Genomic DNA, 25,229 nt, shown 5'->3' on the forward strand with positions numbered 1-25,229 from the left:
CAACCAACCTCTATCCATTATTGTGTAATTAATATTATGATTCCATTTACTACATGACGGTCCTAACGTCCCAGTATCCAGATATGGTGAACTTTTGCGTCACGTTTTACACATCAAAGACCACTAGGGGTCAGTAGAGCGCCACATTCAACACATGCAGTCTCGTCAACGTGTCTTCCATTGTGGAAACACTTAACGTGTTTGCATGCACATTGCACTCAGTTCTTTTGTCTTAATGTCCTTCCCTGTGGTTACTTCACTGACCTTGGGGGCCTGCTGGAACACAGGCAGCAGCAGCACCAGTGTTGATTTGTCTTTTTATCAGCACTCAGAGGAAAAATCCACCATTTAGAGAGGAATCCTGTCTCAAGGCCAAGGCCATGTTCACTCATCCTCACACACACACACACACACACACACACACACACACACACACAGACACACACACACATTTGTATTGCACACACATTGCAAAGAAGACATTCCACAGCCCCAAAACCTAACTACAACAACTATATACTATCCCTGTTGCTAATCTAATCTTAAACCTAATTAAAACCTTAATGTTAAAAACTAATTTGAACTCTCAAACAGCCCTATTGAGTTTTAAGTACCAGTCACGTATGTCCTCACTTCCCTGTAAAGTCCTCACCTTACAGGGAAAAACATATTGGTCTTTTATCTGGAGCTGACAGAACTCTTCAAGGGAACACTTCTCTAATTCAGAGCTATTGCAATTATTGTAACTGGTAGTGTCCCAAGGGTTCGGGTGTGCATGTGTGTGGAAGCGAATTGGGGAGTGGGGGTGAAGTGTCTGTGGTGTAGGAGGGGGAGTAAAGGACGGGACAGGCCTTTCCTCAGGAAAACATATCACCTTCAACCACAATAGAACCCCTCAGGAAGCGACGGGCAGCCACGTTATTCTCTGGAGTCACTGATGACTCTCAGGCACTCATCAGTCCTTCTCACACACATGCACACACGCTGGAGGCCTGCAGCTGACGCACAAAACACACTCCAGAATGAGAAACTGAAGTCCTGCAAGCCAAGCTCATCAGGTAGGCTACGTGTCCATCGTCTGATACTGCATTTATGGAGATATGGTGGTAACTCTGTTGATAAACTAGATTATAACTAGACTGTTAGGTGTCTGTGAGTGTGCTGAAAATATAGCCAGTGGTAACTATGCTTTTTATTTTTTATTTGCTTGTAATTTCAAAAACATGGGAAAACAGATTTTTTTGAAGTTAAAAGTCAACATTACATTCATAGCGTTCTGTTGTTGATATTAAGGTTTAATTCAAAGGAAATTTTACCCAAAAACACAATTTGATTTAGAATGAAATCATCAACCACGAAAATAGGTAAATCTCTGAAGAAGGAATATTTGTATCTCGTGTTTATCTGCCACTATTGATGCTTATCTTAATTTATATCCTGATTATTTTGTTAAATTCACGCGTGCCTATAGTACAGCACGTGTTGCAGCAGCAATATTATGAAAGCAGATTTCCTATTTACTGCAATGCATTGCATAAGCAGAATGGAAAAGGATGTTTTTGATTCCGCTTACAATCTGACAGCTGACAGACCACTTAAAATAAATCCTCCCACAGACTGATGCGTGTTTATACGGTTCAGTTCTGAACTAAACCTACAGTTGGTACAGGTGCTTATCATGGTTTGTAGCAACACACACGGCGTTGTTAAGATGTATAGCTCCATTTTTAGTGTGTTTTTACAGATATATAAACTGATTTGTCATTAAGCTAGAGCCTTTATTTATACAGTTGGCATGTTTAATTCTGCCCTCTTGTGTTGTAGTTTGTTCAAATCTTCTGCACAACCATGCCCATTTTGAAGAAGCTACCAGGAAGGTCCAAGAGCTGCCACGAATTCCCCAGAGTGACCGGAGAACTCATCCTTCCCCGGCTGGACTTGGACCTCAGAGACTTGAACCATCTCAATGATTTAAAGGAGCTGAATGACCTGAAGGACTTGAACAAGAACCCCTTTGAGGATGTTGACCTGGAAGATGATGCCAGAAACGGGGGCGATGTGGGGCTTATCATGGGGGAGGTCAGGAGCAACCTCCATCTCAGGTCCTCCCGTGATGATGAAGAGGAGGAAAATGAGTTGAACGCAGAGAAACGTGGGACAGGGAATCCTAAAGGGAAACCTCTCAAGAACACCCTGGGGCGCATTTGTGGAGTGTCGCCTCTTAAAACCCTTGGAAAATTAGGGAAGGGGCTCCGCATTTCTGGGCGCAATGTATGGGGCAACAACTCCCCCCACTACCGCCCAGGTGACTCGAACAGTCTCCCACCAGAGAGAGAAAGAATGACAGGCCTGCGGAGGGGTTCTGAAGGAATTATGACCCTGCTGCGGTGAGTATTCAATGTGCAATCAATAAAAAAGATGCATTAGAGGATGCGGGCAGTACATCTGTGATTAAATCAGATTGTACAGTAACAGTTTCCAAAATTTGGGAACAATACTGCTTGAACAACTGAAGTACAGTTCCTTTGAATCAGTTGTCCAAGCATGTTTTCGGGAGTCCAGTGGGAAAAATTGATCACTTGATAAAGAAGTGAATGCTGTAAGAATTTCTGTCTGCTTGTTCTTAGACAATATGTTGTTCAGGCACGTGCACGTATAGGTTTTCTTTTTTCTTGACCGCTCTATCCCTTCTCAGCCCAGACCCCTACAGACTGCTGTCCCTGCACTTACAATTGTGCTTTTAATTTTAAATCCTTTATAATGTGTATTTTATTTTTGCTTCAATTAGTACATGCAGAATATCAACTGTTCATTATAATTAGAAATATAACCAACTCTGCAACAGAATAACAACTAGTCTATATTACCCAGCTCCATTATAATACTCAAAAATCTTTCATAAATAGCAAAAGAATAAATGTTTTGGTTTCATAATCATCTTTACTGTCGCTGCTCAGCTTTCCAGGGCGACGTAAGGAAGAGCGCAGCGACAGCCTGCCCGGTGGAAACCTCAACATGGATGCTGAGTTGGAGAATTGCAGGCGGCCCTCCTTATTTAAGATGGTCAGCCTTGGCAAGCTGAAGAGGGAATCTCTGTCAGACAAGATGTCCCAAGAAACTGAAGATGAAAAGGAGGAGGAAGAGGCTGTGGTCAAAACCAAAGACCCCCTCTCAGGTAATATAACTGCCGATCTTGTTAATACTTAATAGCTTTAAAATGAGACAGAACACATAGATCTCACTTTATTATTAGGTTTCAGCAATGCATTTCCCCTATGTGAATCTCTAAAGAATCTAAAGACTCAGATCCTGAGTCAACGGGTTCAAATACCACCACACTGTGCAATCAGGAAATGACTGCACTTCCCGTATTTACCTATAGATAGAAGCTGATCTTAGCTACTGTTCACAAACTCCACACAGAGCTTTTTGTTTTGCAAAAATAACCCACTTTTATGAGAATTCAGCAGCTACACCATCTTCCTGTTTGTGCGCACCATGTGTAACTGTTGCTAGTAGACAGAGCCAATGTTTTTGTGCTTGATCCACAGTGCTGGAGATCCTGCAGCTGGTTAACCACAGGGACCTTCTCCTGGCCGACACACACATTCAGGAGCTGGAGCGAGAGTGTGAGCTGCTGTCCTTCCTCCCAACCACAGCTACCGCTACTTTTACGCCCCCTCATTCACCCAGCATTCCCCTGGGAGTGAGCTCATTAGTGTCTTCATCCATTGATGACTCCCTCAGCTCAAATGCAACACTGGACTCTAGCCGTAGGAAGGCGAAAGATGTGGAGCTCCTGTATGAGGCCCTCCAAAGGGAAATGTGGGATGTAGTTCGGGAGTCCCTCCGTCAGCCCAGTGCTGGACCCAATCTTGGACTGGTGGTGTTGGTCATCCAACAAGAGGAACATGCTGATGCTGCCTGTGCCCTTAGACTGGAAACCAATCCAAAGCGAGAGGGCCAGCAGGTCTGGGCCAGCCAGCGTCCTCGACATCTGAAGATGAAGTGGCGGCAGGCTGTGGCCGAGGCTGCAGACTGGAGCCTTCCACATCAGGTAGACACTCAGGCTGGCCAGCTGGCCTCATACCTGGAGCGGCTGAGAAGCCGGATGGTGGATGACCTGGATGCAGCGAGGAAGAATGCAGTGTCCATATATCCGGAAGAGTTCGCTGCCTTCCAGGTTTATGTGGAAAGTTACCATAAAGCTGTGGCAAAACGTCTCCGAACCATTACTAGCGGCCCCCTGCAGATTACCGACGTCTATGCACTGCTGGACTGGTTCTTCAACATCTACAACAGGTAAGACGGGAATCTTGGCTGTTTCTGTGCAATAAAGGTGGCGCAGATTTTGTTTGTCATTGGTAACCTTTTGCAAATTTCTCAGGGATGTTCTGGGAACCATTTGCACAGCCTCTCCAATCAACTATGAAACATTAGAACCTATCTTGCCCCAACAAACCGTGGACAGGCTGGAGGAAGACTGCATCAGCATTGTCAGAGTAAGATTTTACCATCTCTGAGCGAGAGGGTGCGGATTCCACCTAATGTTGGAAACTGGATACTTAGCCATGTTTTCATCTTTAAAAAAAAACCATCCAAAACATTTCAAGCTGCCATCCTTAAACGGCAGCAGCCGTTTGAGTAAAACTGGCATTTCTAGCTAATTTTAAGAGTCAGTTCATTTGACATTTTTGGTATTATTTCAGGAAAAGGTGACAATCGAACTGATTCAGATTCTGGAGGAAGAGGAGAGGCGATGGGCACAGACTCTGCACATAGAAGACTATCAGTCCCACCTGGCCCGATCAGTCATCCAGGTATATCATCACACATCAGCAATTATTTATAAATTCTCACAGTACATGCAAAGTTTACCATCTGTAAGTGCTGTTATTTATGTCATACAGCGGTTGAAGGTGGATTTGGACAAATCTACAGCTGTGAACCAGTTTCTTGGGGCACGAGTGGCTCGCTGCAGTCTAACAGGACTAGCTAACTTTCTCTACAGGTGAGGCTACAAATGTGGGGGAAAAGGGTCCCAAATCAGACAATAACTAAACTAAAACTTAACTCAGACCTTCATCCACATGTATTATAAAATACCTGATTGATATTGTTCTGAACAATATGCAGTATATCCAACTCCAGATGGGGTTCTCATGAAACCTCTGCATGTCCAGTTTTCAGAGGAAGGTGGAGATGTTCCATAACACTCAGGCTGAATTTGGAGACCGAGGGGAAGGATACGTTTCCAGGACCATAGCTCTGGTCAACTGCTGCCCTCCTCTCAGGTACACACATTATTCACCTGCTGTGTTTCAGTGTTGAAAAGAGTTTTGGACGTAATCTGTCACCTTTACCTCGTAGCTCTTTAGTGGAGCACTGCAGGCAGTGTGACCCACAAGGCAGTGAAGACTCGGCTCAGAGAGCTAATTCGTCCCTGGACCGGATCGTCAACCAGTCGGTGAGGGTCCTCACTGAAAGACTGTTTGAACACATCCGGGTGAGTCTTTTACCACTCAGTAACACTTGTAAAATAGTAGAATCGTTTGCACAGCACAAAGAATAATGTGTAATTCTCTTTGTGAACTTTGTTATTCGGAACTTGGTGTTTTTTCAGCCTTTTTTTGACAAACTGATAAAGAGAAAATGGCTCAACAACACAGAGTCCTTTGAAGCCATTGAAGCCAGCATTAAACAACACTTCAAAAAATTCACAAGGATGGACTCTCCGCCCTACCAGGTAACCTTTAGACTTCTTGTTCTTATGGAAAGAATACCTGTTGAATGTACAGTACGTTGTCCTGTATGCTCCTGTTTGTCCATCAAGCACAACAGTGTTGCCTATTGGTTGATTAGCACTCTTAATGTGAAGCCTTCTAAATCACTTACACTATATGATACTGTAAACCGTTAGATCATACCGGTTTTATGTTTAAAAAAACAAAAACAAAAACAAAAGAAAGAAAACCTTTGCTGTCCAAAAGCGGGCAGTTATTGTGTTGCTGTGTCTCCTCACCGCACCCCCTTCCTGTTGTTAAGTACTTTTCTCCTTTAGGTTTAAACAAAACAGGCTCAGCCACTAAACACCCCAGGTATATGTACACCCTACAACGTTTCACCTTACGGGGCAATTATAAAATGTGGTGTAGGTGTAGCTAAGAAAATCCTTTTTTTTAGGATTCAGAAGTAGCTGAAAATACCTGGAAAGAACAGAGCTGCTTCATCAGAAATGACTTGAGACAGCATAAAATGGAGCAGCTGTGCTGACTGTCAGTCAGAAATTAATTTTTTGTAAATTCATTACATTTACACAAGAAAAGCTATTCACTAGATATTGTGTAACATGGTTTCACATAAAAACAACCCATAAATCGGGGACGGCTCAAAGACATGCTCCATTTAACAGAGCTGGAAAGAGAAGCAGCTACGTTTCTAATTTAATCTTTCACCCAGGAGCCTTCCTCCCCTTTGTAATCCCCCCACACTGTATCTTTATACATATTTTGTTGAATAGAAAATGTGTGTTTTTCTAACATTGTTCTCAGAGGAGGTGCAAAAGGTTTTAAAATGAAATTTCCTTGACATGGTCACCAATTACGCTCACGACCAGTCTCACCAACACCCAAGACTGTTTCCACAAAAAAACATTTGTAGTAGGTTTGAAGGGTTTTGAGTCTGCCATTATTTTTCATGTGTGATCCACAGACACTGGTGGGTGAGGTCCACCGGCGGGTCCTGGTGGAATATGTCCGAGCTATTATGCGAGGAAGGATCATGTGCACATCATCTAAAATGAGAAAGAGGATGGCTTTCCGTATGCAAGAAGAGGCTAAACAGCTGAAAGGGCTGTTTAAGGACCTGGTAAGTCTGAACTCATATCAGCCATTATTGTTGGGTGGCTGGTGTGGAGAAATCAAAGTCCCGCTCACTGTGAATCCAGGTTGATCCTGGAACTTTCCAGGTCAGGGATAACTCAGACGATGTTGATACAGTGAACTCTAAAAAATGGAATCTGTCATTGAGATGGAGATGGATGAACCGGGCTTACGTTAGCACTTACCAGAAGCGGAAGACGGTATGAAATGCAGGGCCTGGCAGCTTGGCATTTGCCCCCTTTCAGTGTGTGAGTTCAAACAAGTGTCCGTCACCTTGGCTGACAACAGGATGCCACAGCGCTCAGAAGGAACTTCCTCTTCCTGTCAGCCGGCCAGCTTTGATGTAGCTCTGGGATGGCTCCGATGGCCTTTATTGCTGAGGGTCAGAATGAAGTGTCTATGGAAAGAGCGAATAAACAGGAGGAGAGCATTAATAGCTGTCTAAATAATATTCACAAGAATGTTACGAGAAATGGGCTCTGCTTTCAATTCCATTACCTTCTTAAAGGTTTCCCTCTGTCCCCCAAAGGAATCAATAGTTTCCTTTCCAGGGTAAAGGTTTGTGAGCAATCTGGGGAACTGAGAGAATGTCACTGCTGCAAACTGTGACCCATACTTTATATATCCAAATGTCTTAATAGAAAAGACAGACATTTGTGCCACCAAGATGTCAGAGTGTTGTTTCCCTTTCAAAGACAGGACAAAGACAAATGCTTATCTCTTCCTACTCTGCGTTGTTTTTCAAGAATAGAGAGCTAGGAAGTTTCTGGAAAAGGGAAAAATGCAGGGTGGGAATTCTCTGAATGGAAGGACAATCAAAGACAACTCAGTTGCTGTGAACCAGTTGTTTTATGTTACTTAAAGCTGTGTCTCTACTCCAGGAGTCAAGCTCATCCTGGTTAGACAGTGTCCTATGTCACATGGCCGACATCATTTTGCTAGAAGATACTCCATCCATCCAGATGGAAGTTGCTATACTGGTGAAAGAGTTTCCAGATATACGGTGAGTGCTGTTGAAATGTACCGAGTTAAAGTGTTTTTGCTCTATGAAGCATCAATGAAGTCTCTATATGTTGTCTTTTTCCTTCATTATTTTGCCAGATCATTCACAGTGCTAGCTTTGTTAGCCAGGCAAAGCAAGAAATTTGGTAGAAAGTTAATCTGATGTTTTTTTTGTGACAATGGTTCCAAATATGGAAAGCAGCCATGGGAACATATCTACATTAATGTGCTATTTCTGGAGAGGCATGTTGGTCTATCTTGGGAATGGATGAGATTCCATGGGCTCAGAGGGGAGTTCCAGCTGCTGAGGCTGTTTGTGAACACATTAAGAATCAGGTGACATGTTGGCAGCCACATGTGACGCAGAAGCCTCAGTGGAGCAGACAGGAAACTGCTGCCGAGTATTTCCTGTTCCTGCCATCCTGAGACAGACTGGTGCCACATTTAGAATTAACAAGGCTGAGGTGTAGAGGATTCCAGAAAAACAGTGGCTCAGAGCAGCACGCATGCTAACTCACCCGTGACTAGACCCCTTTGTTTACTGTGTGGCATCCCCTGCTGATATTTTAGGAGATCAAAGGCTGCTGACCTTCTTTGACTTTTCGGAATGCTTCATTTAACAGCTATGGCCCATAAGTCGGGCACTTAACACATATTTTGTCTTTTTACCAACATGCATCTGAATTGCAGATGCTCCCTTAGTATATAATAAATAAAAATCTCACGTCTTGTTTAGAAATTGTGAAATATTTATTCAAATTTGGATAGTGGATTCTTTACAATCTTCAGTAGCTTTCAAGAATGAAAACTCTGTTTTACAATATATAAATATATATAAACATTTAAAATATTGAAGTTTTCATTTATTTATTGAAGATGATCATTTATAATACATCTTTGAGTGTAAAATGTATCTACTCATTTGTATTAGCAGCCGCTGCGAATGTAAAATTGGCATCAGGTCTTGACAGTTTAAGCATTGATATTTGATGAAAATCAGTTTTTCTAGTCCAGATCTATCAAAATCATTTTGTTCTTTACAGCCTTCATTATTACAAAATGAAAAAAGAGTCAAAACTCCACATATTTATAGTATGTGCAGAATCATCTTCCTGTCTTCCTGCCTCCATCCTCCTTTCCACAGGAAAAAGCATGTTTCCACTTTGCTGAACGTTCGGGGGATGATGCGACAGGCAGAGCGCCAAGAGATCCTCAACATTGTCAAAGACTTTGAATGCAGCAGTGCTCCCATGTGCCGGGATCGTGCGCTCTTTTCTGACATTCCCATCACTTCAGAGGTGCACTGCGTCAGCCTGGGTCTGCGCCGTCTCGCCATGACAGTATCCAACTGGTTCTCTGAGCATCGTCCGAGGCGAAACCACAAGATAAGGAATGTGGGAACAGCTAAACTTGTGGAGAACCAGAATGTGGAAGACATAAATAAAATTCACAGAGAGGAGTAGATGTGGGCATTTGAAATGAAATGTATACATGTACACCTTGACTGCAAATTCCCTTCAACATCAACATGCTTATTGAAACTTGACCTCAGGTACTCTTTGTACTGTCCATGCTCATGAATGATTGATGTGCATATGTCTCCAAACATCTTCAAACAGACACGTATTAGAGAAAATGTAATTCCAATAACTCGGCGTGATTTTATACACTTTCCTGTTACCATCTATGTAAACAAGCAAGAGCTTTTTCATTATCCTCAAAAAGCAACACATTACATCTTATCTTTCAAAAACCCAGCAGATGTAATATGATGTGTTTTGATTTAGCCAAAAATACATTTACACCCCTTTTCCGTGTGTTTCAACTATTTAGTGTGTAAAAGTGTAAATGTTTTAAACGTTCAGTGTGAATGAAGTGAAACTTTTACGAGAAACACAATAAAAACATGGACTTAATTGACTCAAGATTCATTTGGAGTGTCCTGCACCAATTTGTGCCACAGTATTAAACTCTGGACATTCTTATTGTCTCATTCTGACCTCTTTGTATTTTACGTGACGTGCTCGCTGAGAAAGTCAGGACGTACTGTGATATATTGAATGTACTGACACTTCCTGTTGCACAGCCAATTCTGCTGGTACATACAGAGTGCACGTACTGGCTTAGCATAAAATATGGTTGCTTTGTTTTGCAAAGTCCGAGCTTAAAATATTGGGCTCCACCACGGCTACTATATGACGTTCTGCCACTGTACAACAACGGGGGTCATCCACCCTGAGGCCAACAACTGGATGTTTTTGGTTAAACAAAGATTTCCTGTTGTCCAGTGAGGTGCCAACAGATGCCTTTATTGGAGCCAAGTTTACATTATGTGCTAGGAGGAAACTTCCTCTGTTTGGATGGTATGGGCTTTTCCTAATAAATTCAGAAAATCACACGTCGGGGGGAAGCTTCACAAATGACAACTACATCTTTAATATTAGAGGTGTAAGAAGAAAAGAGATAGAAAAGCAAAAAACAGCATCAGATCATTTACATGTTTGTTTTGGCCTCAGTATTGTTTAATTTCATAAATACAAAAGCACTGAAAATAATTGGAGCTGAAAAACAAAAAAAACCTTTTCATCCAAAAATGCCTATATTTAAAAAATATTTAAGACTGAAAAAGAAAGAATGAGATGTGAGTCCACGAAAGATTTTATTCAACCACACACTTCACAGGTCTTTTCTTTGGAGACATTCTATAACTTACAATAACTTAAAATTAAACATTTTTTAAAGTGTGTGTGTGTGTGTGTGTGTGTGTGTGTGTGTGTGTGTGTGTGTGCGTGTGTGTGTGTGTGTGCGTGCGTGCGTGCATGCGTGCGTGTGTGCGTGCATTAACAATAACCTGGATTGGTCAGGAAAAAACCATGGGGCAATGGCTGGAGTATACGTGCTGGATTTTTATTGAGTCATTATGTAAATAAAACAATCCTATTGACATTGCCTGGTAGTTTAGTCATGAAATGTCCCAGAATACGCACTTGGCCACGTCATTGTTTCATTGTAATTTGGCAGACTGGTCTTTGGTGCTGTTGGTAGGAGGACTCTTCCTGTCTTCCTGAATGGGAAGATGACTGTGCAGTCCTTCTGGCACCTATGACTTGACCACTTTGTAGAGAATGTTCTTTACTCAAATATTAAAATATTTCCCTGAGAAAGAGCACTAAGGAAGAAGTACCACCCATCAATACTGAGATGGTGGCCTCATCTCTCAATGATTACTAGAGACCTTCTTATCATGGTTTTTGCAGCCACATTAGCCACAATTAATTAACTACCGTCATGATTACCGCCTTAATGATCAGAGTCTTTAATCATGTGCCTTATTCTCTCATCTCCTGTCTCCAACAGAAAGCAATGCTGAAATGCCCCCCGCACTTCAGCGGGCATTTCAAAATTATTAATCCTGTGAAAGTAAGGATGAAACTGTCCAAGTCTATGCGGATGCATTCATCCTTCCATGTTTCCAGGGTAAAATAGATACATTAAAGCCCACCACTTTGAGTGATTGGGGCAGTCCAGCCTACTCGGTCAGATACTGTATCTGCCATGTTCACTTTGTCGTGGGAGGGGCTGCAGTATCTGGTAGACTGGGAGGACTGAGGGCCAGAGGAGAGACCTTGGATGCTGGCTTGGCACATACTTGATCCTACCCTTATAGCTGAATTCAGACGACTACATCTGGATTAGCTTGTCTATCCATCAGGGATCCTACACTCTTTCATCTCCAAACCATTCTGAAGGGGACGATTCCATGGGGAGGAAACCTGCTACCTGCCCAGCTGTAGAAATGGATTGTTTAAACTCCTGAAGTTTTAGCCTTCAGACCCCCTCTACCCACCCGCATGAGGAGATAGACTGTTCGGGATTTTTGTATTCCTCCCATCAGTCTTCCTTCACTCAACTGGCTGGTTCCACCCCTGAAGAGTTCTTCTGATGTTTTTAAGAGGATATCAAGAGCCATACCTTGGGGGTGGGGGTGGGGGGGGGTTGACACAGTCTGTTTTGCCCTGACAATGGAGACTGTAGTCCCCCAAGATTAAGAAATGATAAATACTACCACTCACCTTAATCTGTCACAGCCTGTTTGAACAAGCAGCACCTGTGTCTCAGTCCTGGTAGTCAGCCAATCTCACACGCCTGGGTTCCCTGCTATTTCTCTGCTAGGCCTCAGCCCTGCTCACATCATCTGTCAGCCTGTTCGATCTTCATGTCATACTCCCTAGCATAGTTTTGAGGACTGAATTCCTGGAACTGACTGTCTTTGATTGACCTATTTCATCAGTAAACAACCTGGGTTTCTGTCTTTGCCCATTCCATGGCTGATTCTCAATCCTTGGATCATTGTTTTAAGTTTAAATTTATGTTTTCAACTACTTTATTTTAGGGATTTATTCCAGATCAATAGATTGTTTCCCATCGGGGTTTACCTTCTGCTGCATGTCACTTTGGAGACATTTTCATCGTTAATAGTGTTTATTTGATTCTAGCTAGATTCTTGTGTGGTGTATTTTGGTCCAGTCTCAACTCGAGACACAATGTTGAAGTGCTCGAGTGGTTAGTCAAAACCTCTATAAACTCCACACTCCCATTAACCTCCACTACACACTCCCACCTTCAGCAGAATAACACAATTGTGAAAATGCTATCCATCGGTTGCTGTTCATCATTTCCTGCAGGCTCATCATGAAACTCAGGGAACCTGGGCTCAACATCACCCTCTGCAACTGAATACTGAAATTCCTGACAGCCAAATCCCAGGCGGTGCAAATAGGCACTACCAAATCCCACACCCTAGCTGTCAACACTGTTGTTCCTCAGGATGTGTGTTCAGCCTGCTCCTCTATTCCCTGTTTACACATGATTTTGTGACCACCACAGTTGGAGCTGTGGTGGTCTGTTGTAACATCCTGGTGCCAAAACCAGAACCTAATAAATAAAGACAGTCAGATATTCATATACAACATATGCCATACCTGAAGTACTGAAATAAGAACTGTACACATAATGTTTGATTTAAAGAGAATAATTTAAGACTCAGCAATATTGAAATGTGATAGTATGATTAAATGAAGTCACTTCTAAGTTTTGACCTAGCAATTATAAAGATCTAGACTTTATGTATGTTGTTGATGAATGAAATGAAATATACCTGTATCAACAATTGAACCCTTTTTTTAATAAAATAATGCTAATGCACAGTAGATCCGTTTTACACGTTCTCACATGTATTCATATATGAGTATAATTTAAATCAAAAATCCAATTTTGAACATATTTCTTTTTTCATGAATGCTGTCAAACAACTAAAATAATTAATACGAGGGCTGCTGTGAACTAATTCAGACGAATGATGATTTCCATTCATTGTTGATTGTGTTTCTGCTTGTTGGCCATCTACTCTAAATACAAACCCAATAAATGCTTGATTTAAACTATAAAAATGATACATTTGATAAACAAATGAGAAACATTTTTAAAAAGTATGTTGAGAGGTAACTTGCAAGCATTTGTTAAGCCTGTGTACTTTATGGTATTGATCAATCTGCAGTGTTTTGGATTAGAAAAACAACAACCTCCACTCATCATCGCATCACTGAGGGACTGATGTGAACTCATCACAACAATGCCATCACTACAACAGTAAGACAGCCACACTTCTTCCTCTGGAGACTGAGGAGACTCCCTGATACTCTGTAGCTGCTACAGATAGACCTCGGAGACTATCCTGGCTGGCTGCATCGCTGCCTTGGGCGTCAGCTGATTGTCCTCATTGGAAATCTCATTTTCATTTTCTCTTGTCTAGCTGATCCTTGTCTTGCTGATCCTTGCTGATCCTGCATCAATGCCTTCTGGACAGACAATACCACAATTCCAGTAGCAGTATTGACCATATACTCTAAATACTAACGTTAATGGTAATTTTCTGTGGAATCCACTCCACATCTGCCCATCCCAGGGAGTGGGATCCCTCATCTATGGCTGTCCTTGAGGGGTTTTTTTTTTGTTTTTTTTCCAAAAAAATGGTTTTAAGTTTTTCCTGACCGGGTTCAAAGGTCTAGGATGTCACAACTGTGCAGCTTGTAAGGCCCTCTGAGGCAAACATTGTTTGTGATTTTGGGCTCTCAATAAACTTTTTACAGAGTGGGTTAAAAGCAGCCCAGAACATTACCTGAATGACCATCCATGGAAGAATGATCAGATCTTAACGGACCCTCAACACCAGATTAATTTGATTATCCATCTGATGCCAGCCAGTTGATGGCACTACAGCATCAGGGCCCGTACTAATCTTGAATGTTGAAAGTCACCACTCATCTGGGACATCTGCGCAATTTTATTCAGTGTGGATGAAATGAGCTCAAGATTTTGATGTTGCTTGGAACTCAGACTTTCTCTAACAGATCCTGTTATTATTCTTACACACATCACATTAGGCATTTAAGTTTTCAGCTTTGTGTGTGTGCGCGCACCTGTGTGTGTGTGTGTGTGTGTGTGTGCGTGCGTGTGCGTGTGAGCATATATAAAATGTTTGCGGGGTAATAAGTTCATAAATATAAGCTGCATATGAACTTGTGTTAAAGAGCAAAAGTCTTTCTGTTCAACAATAGTTCTCAGATTTAGATCTGACTCTGACCTTGTGCTGCACTTTACACTTGTTTTTATTTATTATGTTCCAAGAAATGACAGAGTTGAACAGGAAAAACATTAGAGTGCATTATCAGACATCCTTTCATATTAGCCTGAGGGCGGATGCTGCTGCACCCCAGGTGGGGATTACCATCTCTGACTATGACAGGCAGGTAGGACATAAGGCCAAATTCTTTCAACCGAGCTGCTGAAGGTAGACCAGGCCACAGTATCACAATGCAGTCCCTGGGAAGCACTCCCCTGCTTCCTCTCATTAAGAGAGCTCCGCAATGGAAAATCCATCTGGCTCTGTTCGATGTTTGTTTTCCAACAAGCACTTTGTTCACACTGACATGCACTTTTCATTCCTCCACTCTTGTCTGTTTGTTTACTTCTTACACACTTTTGCTGATTGATAAAGATCTAAAAAATAATGTATTCATGGGGAAAATATGTGTTGAGTGTTGCCTTTGAGCGGTATTAGAGCAGCAGCACGTCTATCAAAAGAAGCTATAAAAGTTCATTCACCTTGGTCACCTCATGTTCATATGTAGGTGGATGTGCACGTGTTTCCTCAATAGTTCTACATCAGTAAAGGCTATTAAACCAAAAGGAAGGCAAAATCCCTTTGCAGAAGTTTGCTCAGGGGTAATAAACACAATTTCACTTAATTAAAATAATGATTAACAACCTCAGTTTTGAGGTCATTTATAAAGTCACCTTTATAATTGATTTGTTACATTTCATAGGACACACATGCACGCACTCCCACACATGTCCACAGTGAAACTGTTGCGGCTTACGTGAGGTTTTAATGAAGCTCTTTGGGTGTTAAACTACAATGATAAATCAGAGGTACCATCCTCCTCAGTGCTGGTGAGAGGGAATGAGCTACTCAGCTTGTCCTCCAAGTTACTTCCTTTTTCTTTCTTGTTACCTCTGAGAAGATGGATTGTAACGTCTTGGTCTGGATTAGTTTTCCTAACTTTTCCCATTAACCTGGATGTTGGACCTGACATACATACAATGTTTATTATTTCAGCGCTAATAATAATCCAAATATTATTCACATATCCTTTGAGCGCTCATTTTGAAATAGTAGTTAACCCTTGTAGTAATGTTCATATTGTTGTTACTCAGCCAGCGTTCGTGGGTCTGATGGACCTGTTGCATTTTGTGGCTTTTAATGCCTCACAATCAAACACTTTTATGTTAAAATACTGAACAGATGTTTACCTTATCCCAATTACAAGCAGTATAAACAATATATATGGTTGATATTTGCCCTTTACCTTTGTTAAGTCACATTTATAACTTATTATTTAAAACATAATAAAGAAAATCAATTAAAATCAAGATATGAGTGGAAACAAATTTAAAAGTGAAGCAAGGTTTTTCAAAACTACCGTACTGACTTTTATTTCTTTGAACTTGAAATTTAACCCATTCAGGTGCACAACACAAGCTGGGTCCCACAGACCCGAACACCACACAAGGGTTAATTAAAGTTGCAAAATGAAGGGGAGTTTACTTATTCAATCAAGATATTGAAGCACATTAAACTTTTATAAGCAGCACATCTACTAGCTGGTTTTGCATGTGGTCTCCTCGGGTAACTCATTGTATAACGAGATCGGGATTTCTGACAGGACCCATGTGAAATTCAATGGAGAACGTCCCGTCCTCATGACCAGTATACACTGTCAGGATGGCTGCCCACTTGAACCAAAACAATAGTGCACTTCGTCACTCCTGATGGGATATCCTGATTTATGTTATCTAAGTGTATCCACCAAGTGGATCTTTATTTAGCGATAAAGAGGGCCAGGGTGCAGCCTGCCAGTGTCCACTCAAATCCAAATCAGAGCCAACAGACACACCAACCTGTTTGTTTCATTATCAGCTGTCACATTAAATCATCAGACTCCGACGTGGTCCCAGACGCTCCACAGGAAGTTCCCTTTAGTTAGCTCAAGGGCCAATCCAAAAAAAACTTTGGCAAAACCCTTCGGAATGCGACCAGAAATATGCAGGAATATGTTTTATTTGACCAAAAAAATGTTGATAAGGGTTGAATTGCACAAACATGTTTCCTGGGTGGATACATGGATATAAATATTACTGTCAGGTTGATCATGGCCTCATGCCACTTACGGTATAAACATCCCAACCTGTGGAGTTATTTGTTTTCCTTTGTTTAAACTATTTTGACGTTTATATAATAGTGAGAAAAAAACAGGGGCAGGCTTTGTTGGTCCTGTATGTCTGTATTTATGCGAGCACATCCCCTGGCCTCATAGACCTGGCCTCATTACAGCAGGATGCTCAGCGTGACTGCAGTCGCCCAGCGATACGGAGATAAATGAGAAGATGGAAAAAATCCCAACATCCATGAGTTATGCCAGTCGTCTGGAGGATGACCACGAAACAACAAGACTACAAATAATAGAGGGGGAAAACAGGACACACTGTGTGATGCAGGACAGTCAAAAGTTGCCCTGGTCTGAAGGTCGATATCTTCAGAAGGTTGCTGTGAGGCGTCTGCATGAAGTTTCCTCTCAGCTGCAAGGGGCACATGCCACATAAATACATATACATTTAAGCTCTTACATTTAATCTAATTTTTTAAGTTTCTTTGAAAGAACCTAATAAATAAAGACAGTCAGATATTCATATACAACATATGCCATACCTGAAGTACTGAAATAAGAACTGTACACATAATGTTTGATTTAAAGAGAATAATTTAAGACTCAGCAATATTGAAATATGATAGTATGATTAAATGAAGTCACTTCTAAGTTTTGACCTAGCAGTTATAAAGATCTAGACTTTATGTATGTTGTTGATGAATTAAATGAAATATACCTGTATCAACAATTGAACCCTTTTTTTAATAAAATAATGCTAATGCACAGTAGATCCGTTTTACACGTTCTCACATGTATTCATATATGAGTATAATTTAAATCAAGAATCCAATTTTGAACATATTTCTTTTTTCATGAATGCTGTCAAACAACTAAAATAATTAATACGAGGGCTGCTGTGAACTAATTCAGACGAATGATGATTTCCATTCATTGTTGATTGTGTTTCTGCTTGTTGGCCATCTACTCTAAATACAAACCCAGTGCTTTATTTAAACTATAAAAATGATAAATTTGATAAACAAATGAGAAACATTTTTAAAATAACCTTGTCTGTTGAGAGGTAACTTGCAAGCATTTGTTAAGCTTGTGTACTTTATGGTATTGATCAATCTGCAGTGTTTTGTATTAGAAAAAAATATCCAAATACAAATCTTAGATGTATATAGTATTAGTAGTGATGTATGATAATACAAAATCTACATTTAACTGGTAATATAATGCATGGTATCTTGGGTTCGTCTAAAGTGGTGAGAAAGAATCGTGATCATAACAGATGCTCTTTAAATAAAGATTAATTGAATCTAATTGTTATCACCCCCCCCCCCCCACCACCACCACCACTCCCATCACTGACAGACGCAGATAGACACACACGCACGCACGCACGCACGCACGCACGCACGCACGCACACACACACACACACACACACACACACACACACACACACACACACACACACACAATAATTCCAAAGAAGTGCTGAGGTCAAAAATAGATGAGTGACAGGATAAAGAGTGTGAATGACAGTAAGTGAGTGTGCAGACCGATTTTTTTCATGGAAAACAGGGTGGAAAACGGACATCCTTAAGACAAGTTATTTGTAAAGGAAGTTTATTGTCTGTCCCGAAGGATTTTCTTTTCCTTTTTGGAAACCCTGAAACATTCCCATAACAGTCTCAATTTTATAGCAGCAGGTGTTTGAGTACCTGATCAATGCACATCAATCAATGTTTGATCCAGTCAATAATACAGTGCGAAAAACTGATAATATATTTGAGTTTCTGTTAATAAAAAAAAAAGGCAGAGCATTTCTATCCCCTATGCTGTTTTGTCTAAGTCTTAAGATCATAAGTTGTCTTTTCCTTCTGTTAACAACAAATTTATTGGCTCAGTCTACTCCAACTGGGCGGAAAACTGTTTTTGCATGGCAAGAAAGGAGTGTGAAGCTAAACAATGGTTCCTCATGTGAAATATGGCAGCAGAGACTCACCTTTGGCACCCCGCGCTTTCTCCCCCGGCTTATTTACGTAAGCAGGTTGCGTCCTGTACCCCATCAGGAAGAGGTGTTCCTGAAAAACAAATGTTTGGAAGAAGATGGAGAAAACTCACAACATTACGCATAAATGAGGCAGTAGTTTCTCTCCGTGGGAGTTGACAGGAAGGCTGAACGGGAGTGTGACCTGCAGCAGATTCCTCACCCTGAAGTCACTCAGAGGATCGATTGTGGGTCTGCTGCTTGTGCGGACACTGGTCCACCATCTGTGGAATATTATGAATAAGTTGCGTTCCAATCAAGATTTCACTTTGCACAGAATTTAGAATATAACAATCATAGAAGAAAACCAAGAATAAATAAATTACTGGCATCTGGGCAGTTAAGAGATTTGTCTGTCTGGAGGGGAAACGAAGAATTTATTTTTAAGAGAAAGATGCAAAATTAAACAGCAAGCATCCCAAACACAAACATGAAATATAATGTGAGGAGAACCAGAGAAACAGGAAACTTGTTGAAGATCATATTTGTGCAGGTATTATTAAATATCATTTTTTGTTTACTGAAACTTATGAAAGGATTATAGTAAAAGAATAGCAGCAACAACAATACATATGCATATAATCAAAAATGAGAGCAGACATTCATCAGATAATGAAAATATTTCACAAATTCTGCCCTGTAATGGAATTCTAAAAAAGATAAAAGATTTTCCATATTGTATAAAATACAGAAATGACAGACCAAAGAAACCTGAACACAAATTGCCTCTAACTCTACAAATGTCAGATATTATTGCAAAAAATTTACTGAAGGAATGAGCAGATGTTATATCTGTATGTTGTATGAATTCGCTTTACAATCATGAGGATATAATATTACAGATTTCAACTTTAGAAAACCTAAAGATTATACAGTGTGGTAACATCAGCAGCATTCTATCAGTGAGCAGCAATGTCCTGCAGCTTGACTCACCCTTCCATGAACCCTCCTCCAGCTTTCATCAACACAGAGTTAAAGTTCAGGCCTAATGACTGCACATCCTCCCTGCCCTCCTGCTGACGGTGCGCTGCAGCCATGCCCTCTCACACTTAACAATAGGCTGGTTGACCTTTGACGCATGAATCTACTCATCTTTTTCAACACTTCTTAGCGTTTCAACAACCTGTGTTCTGGTATCGTCTGTGGTGCACAACAGGTCATTGACGTTTTGACTGCTGCTGAACGTCTAGAGAGCAGCTGAGGTTCATCAGCAGGAAGGTGCGCTGAGGTAAAGCCCTGAGCTATTTACATATGCTCACTAGTGACCCCTACAGGACACCGGCAGTATAGGAATATCTTCCATCCTGTGCACACCATATCCATGAAAAAAATGTATTGCTATTGTATCAGCATTATGGAATTGTTTTAAAGAGAAGTAAAAAGGTATAAAATAAACTACATATAAATATACTTGAAAGTAAAATTGCAAATCCTTTTTAAAGGGCATCTTGAAGGTTTTTCTTTACCTCCAAACGATGCGTTGCTGCCCTCTGTTGTTCATAATTCAACACTACATGAAAAAAATCCTTGTTTCCACGATATCTTTCTGAGGTTGATGAACATCAGAAGAGTTACAATTCCTTTTGTTTCGTAGAATTTAAACTTTAGTCTCATTGAAACCCTTGTCAGAAGTGTAACTTTCTTTTTATAAGCAGGAAAAACATACATAACGCTTTCTCCTCCATGTATAAGACTCGTTCTTTCCTTCTTTCCTTCTTTCTGCTCATCTCTGTCGTGCTGCATTAATGTACGGCTTTCTGGGCCTGTGACTATTAACAATGGTTTTAATTGTCTGAAAACAATAAAGGATGACCCAACACAAGGAAAACATAAATTTTCACATTTATATTGGAGGTGTGGAAATCAGTTTTTCATTTTTTTATTAGTTGCTGTAAAAAAAATACAATAGACATATTTACAGTGAGTCTTGATTATAGATTACAATGCCGTCTGCTTATCTTTGTAAAAACTCCAATGCATTCAAAGGCCTAAAAGGCCTTTACAGGTCTCATATCACAGGGCAATATGTTCAACAGAAATCTGTGCCCTATAAAACATCATCAGTTTAAATATGAACACAATTGGAACCTGTACCTAGACATTAAAATCACTTCTGCACTGATGTCTGGATGGGGTACTTTTTTCCTGTGATAAGACTTTTTTTTAATCACTTATTAGTTAACCCTCATGCACCCCATATGTGGACCTTGCATTTATTGAAGGACTTCTTTGACAGTCTGAGGCTGCCTGACAGGAAGCTCCAGCTTCTCACAGTCTGTCAACTTCAGGGTCAAGTACTGGGCGATCTCATTGGGATCAGTGTAGAGTGCAGCAGGAACATTCTGAGAAGATAAAACACGTGATTTATCACAATTCATGCAGATGCTTTTCTAATGAACTGGGCTTTCATTTGTCATCACTCACCTGTAGTTCCTCTATTTTGCTTTCACGTGTGCTAAACTCTCGCAGCATATAATTCTTTCCAGCCTGTAGGAAAAGGTCAATTAATAATTCTTAAATAGGTATAATGCTAATCATTAAACTCGACTTGCCTCGTGATAAAGCCTGGTGTCATTTATTCGGATCAGGACTCTGTCCACTCGTAGGAAGAAACGAAGCAGCAGGAAGAAACTGGTCGGCATCACCCTCTGCATCATTACAGACATTCAAAAAAAAAAAACTTACAGTCAGTTGGTGCTCAGAGGTTTTGGAGAAAATTAATAAAAGCAAAAACTAAATGATCACCAATTACTGAAAAACAACATTAAATGCAGTTACAAATTAACTGTGTTTTGCTTTTTTATTTGAATGCATTTAACTCAAGTGCCTGTAGTAGACAAAGATCCATTTTAAATGAAGTGAATATATGAATATCATTTGGATACTCAAGCAGACTTCTGTAATTTGCAGGGACATTGCTTTTCCTAAAGCAACCTTCCTGAAGATATTATCATAAGATCCATAAAAATCAGCAAATGGACACATCAGTAATTTGATTAAGAGAATGAGTTGACAACTTAAATACTATTTCATAAAGAAACTCACAATTTTGACACTGAGCATTGAGACTCCGTGGTCGTGAAGCTCGTCTTCAAATAGCAACACTTCATCAAAAAACATAATCTGCTCACGGGCCTTCAGCTTCTCCAGGTCAATTCTTTCGGTTGTCTTAGTCACCTACAGATGAGGCGACAGGTTTACAGAGACCAGGAGAGGCCCATCAATTCAAAGAAACACCAGGAGTTTAATGAAATTGTGGATGATATGGTAATTGTAAAATGACCAACCTGTATCTGCATGTCTTCTCCTATCAGAGTGCCTCTATAGTCTGTGGTGTATGTCCAGTCATATGGCTTCAGCACCTCTTTGGAGTGTTCAGAATCCATTCTAAAAGACACAGATACAAAGAAATGTATTTTTCCTCCCATTATTTTTAAGCTTAACTAAACAAATGACAACCTTGTGTCCAGGGTTGTGATTTGTTGGCCTTGGTTGGTCGTCACACCTTAACGGCCGAAGGCAGAAGTCTTTAAGTCAGTTTACCTGGACCCTCATAACTACTCCATCTTGTCAGAAAGGGAGCTGGTCAAAAAGCAGCAACAACTGTGTTTTTTTCTTACCGAGATTCAGATTAAGCTGAATGCAAATGCAACATTGCTGTCACCCAGCAGTAAAAAGGTTCTGTTTCAAAGCCTCTGGGGGGGAGTTTGCATGTCCTCGCTGTGTTTGTGTGGGTTCTGTCCAGGTAGTTCAGTGTCCTCACACAGTCCAAAGTCATGCATTTAGGAGATAGGTGAATTGGCATCAGGTGTGAATATGAGTGTGTATGGTTGTCTTTTTCTCTATGTTATCCTCACCTAATGGATAAAGTTAATGTTAAGATGGATGGATGTCTGCTTGCTTGCTTGGTTGAATAACACTTCATATTTTATTCCTTAAATGTGATCATCTTGTTAGAGGATTGGCAAGATTAAGTCACATAATTCTGCAGCAGAAAACCCGCACCTTTTGCAGAATGACCTTGAAGCAACCGTACGTGTTGGAAATGAAGGATCATTAAAACTTCTGAGTGAGTTGGACTAACGCAGTTAAAATCTCATCAATCATTGGCCACACAGGAGTCCACAACTTAGACTATTACTGACAAAGGTGAACTTTCAGCTCATTTATCCTGGCTGCTTGCATTATGTTTTACTGCTACTAACGCCACTGTTATAGACTGATAACACTGGGGAACACCGTTTTTGTTGAATCAGGGAAGCTGTCAGGAAAAAATGTGACATGCTAGAAAAACTGTCTGCAATTTTGGAATCAGCATGCCAATTTTAGTTTTAATCAGCATAAACAATTAACTCAACGGAATTTTTTTTTCAAACTGTCCCATGTAATTTAACTTTCCATCCACCATTATATTGGTTCCATGTTGAAATGAGTCAGAATGATCCAGAATAATGAATTACCCCAAAGCTAACTCCATGCAGCCACTTTGCTGGAACTTCAGGGCAAATGTGAGTTGGTGCAAGTTCAGAGAGATAATGGCCCTTCATATACATTTACTTGTAGGTGAAAAAAAAAGTAACAGGAAAAAAGCAGAAAAGACACTACTACAACATATCAGCCTATAATCCTCCGCCTGACCCAGGATAGGACACTAATGGTCTTACCTACTCTCCTGCCATTCCTGTGCACAGGCCACTTTGACAGCATGTTCCATTTTGTTTACTATCTTAAGAGCATCAATAGCATTAAATTCAATGCCATATCCATCAGTGTGAATGATGCGCAGAACATTGTCTCCAAACAACATCTCTGGGAGTGATGGCATGTTCATTTCATCTGCTAATCTGGGAAGAAAAACAAACAAAAAAAATGATTAATTAATAGGAATATATTCTTTGATGATTTATATTATACATACATAAGTACATCCGGGGTATTCATCTTCACAATTAATGTTTTCATTAATGTTTTATTTTTTTTACTGTAATGCCTAATTTGTTTTATGTAGACAGTATTTAATTGTTTCACCTCTATGCTGTCAACATGGATTGAAAATATACAACCAGGATTTAATGAGGGGAATTTTATTTTTATTTAATAGATAAAATTACTACCTTATTTAAAATGACAGATTTTTTGGGGATAACTGCAGCTTCAAGAATGTGTCACCTTTCAATATCTTTGGACTTCATGATATGATTTGTGGATGCGGTCACTTTCCAAGGGCCAAAGGTGAAGTCCTGCTTGCTGCTCTTGAAACCATGTGGCATCATTGTGAGGAGACTGAAAAAGATGTTTACAAAATAAATAAATAAAAGGGATTGCATGAAATATCAGTGACAATCTATGAAGTTAAACCAATACTGCAAATACGGTACTCTTGGTCGAACATGCACACAAAACATATGAAATACACAAAACTATTTTAAATATCAATTAAAAATCAAACTGGCTTTGTAATTTGAAGATGTAGAACAGGACGACATAACATTTCTACGGCCTCACATGCAATCAGCTGCGCTCGCAACTGCCCCCACTGCAATAAAGCACGTTTTAAATGAGTCAATGGTATATGTGTTTGATTCGGTGAGTATTTGCAGTGTTTTATCTGTTAACTGTGCTCCGGTAGGCTAAAATGAACAGTCATCTCCAAAGATAAAGTGGGGAAAATAATATTAAAAACTGTTTTGGTCCTGACAACCATATATTGATTAGTTATGATGCAGTATCAAACTATCGATTGGTGTAAATCACCAAAAGTTAACATTTAAATACATTTACCTCGTATTGTTTCCAGCTCTTGTAATGGAGAGCACTGGGTCCGCCTATGTTAAATTGTCCGCCAAAGACTGCTTCGTTCGCGCAAAGGTTCCGTGGAGCGGGCTATATTTCTTTGACGGTTTTCTTATTCACTTGCTTGAATTTCCCGGTACAAAATCGACCGATCACTGTATAATTTTAAATCAGTCTATATGATGTTATATACCTCGTATTGTTTGTGGTTCTTGTAATGAAGATCACTGGGTCCGCCTGTGTTAAATTGTCCACCAAAGACTGCTTCGTTCGCGCAAAGGTTCCGTGGCGCAGGCTATGTTTCTTTGATAGTTCTCTTAATACTTAAATTGTACCGATACAAAATCGACGTGTCACTGCACAATTTCAAACTAATCCACACCACCCAAGACAGAGGATCAGTCCAAATAAACTCACACTTACAAATTCAAAGAAGTGCTCATCCATTCTTGTTTTGTGGCGGTTTGCACCCAGCGACACATGTACTATCGCCATCTAGTGTTCAACTCAGGAGCCAGTTTCTCCTGATTTTTCTTTTATGAAATTTCTTTTGAAAAACACAGCAAGCAAACAAACAAACCATAAGGTATTCGAATAACACATATCTCATCACATCATTTTTAATTGTAAATGCTGTTTTAGTCTTTAAGCATCGTCCTTATCGCAAGAAATTGATGCCTTCAAAATGATTTGATATGTTACTATGATTAAATTTACACAAAGTGTAA

The 25,229-nt window shown here is 40.3% G+C and overlaps 2 protein-coding genes across 4 annotated transcripts; one reads left to right on the top strand and one right to left on the bottom strand.

Moving 5' to 3' along the window:
- The first annotated feature begins 859 nt into the window (after positions 1-859).
- On the top strand, positions 860-9,803 carry LOC101068708 (tumor necrosis factor alpha-induced protein 2). Its single transcript, XM_011611050.2, has 13 exons — positions 860-1,058; positions 1,825-2,387; positions 2,958-3,175; positions 3,552-4,302; positions 4,388-4,502; positions 4,710-4,820; positions 4,911-5,011; positions 5,184-5,294; positions 5,371-5,506; positions 5,624-5,746; positions 6,712-6,867; positions 7,763-7,884; positions 9,028-9,803. The coding sequence occupies exons 2-13, from the start codon at positions 1,849-1,851 to the stop codon at positions 9,344-9,346; spliced, it is 2,802 nt and encodes a 933-aa protein (XP_011609352.2). The 5' UTR covers positions 860-1,058; positions 1,825-1,848; the 3' UTR covers positions 9,347-9,803.
- A 10,768-nt stretch (positions 9,804-20,571) lies between these two features.
- On the bottom strand, positions 20,572-25,000 carry tiprl (TIP41, TOR signaling pathway regulator-like (S. cerevisiae)). Of its 3 annotated transcripts, none has more exons than XM_029849037.1 (8): positions 24,925-25,000; positions 23,878-23,991; positions 23,373-23,552; positions 21,996-22,095; positions 21,754-21,885; positions 21,261-21,356; positions 21,133-21,195; positions 20,572-21,050 (listed from the first exon to the last, which is right to left on the bottom strand). In XM_029849037.1, exons 1-8 carry the CDS (start codon positions 24,981-24,983, stop codon positions 20,922-20,924), a joined length of 873 nt encoding a protein of 290 aa, XP_029704897.1. In that variant the 5' UTR covers positions 24,984-25,000; the 3' UTR covers positions 20,572-20,921. The 3 variants fall into 3 exon arrangements, with proteins under 3 accessions (XP_029704897.1, XP_011609353.1, XP_003970797.2); XM_011611051.2 differs by lacking the exon at positions 24,925-25,000 and adding an exon at positions 24,695-24,910; XM_003970748.3 differs by lacking the exon at positions 24,925-25,000 and adding an exon at positions 24,490-24,909.
- Between the last annotated feature and the right edge of the window lie 229 nt (positions 25,001-25,229).

This window comes from Takifugu rubripes, chromosome 15, assembly GCF_901000725.2.
Source record: "Takifugu rubripes chromosome 15, fTakRub1.2, whole genome shotgun sequence".
NCBI lineage: Eukaryota > Metazoa > Chordata > Actinopteri > Tetraodontiformes > Tetraodontidae > Takifugu > Takifugu rubripes.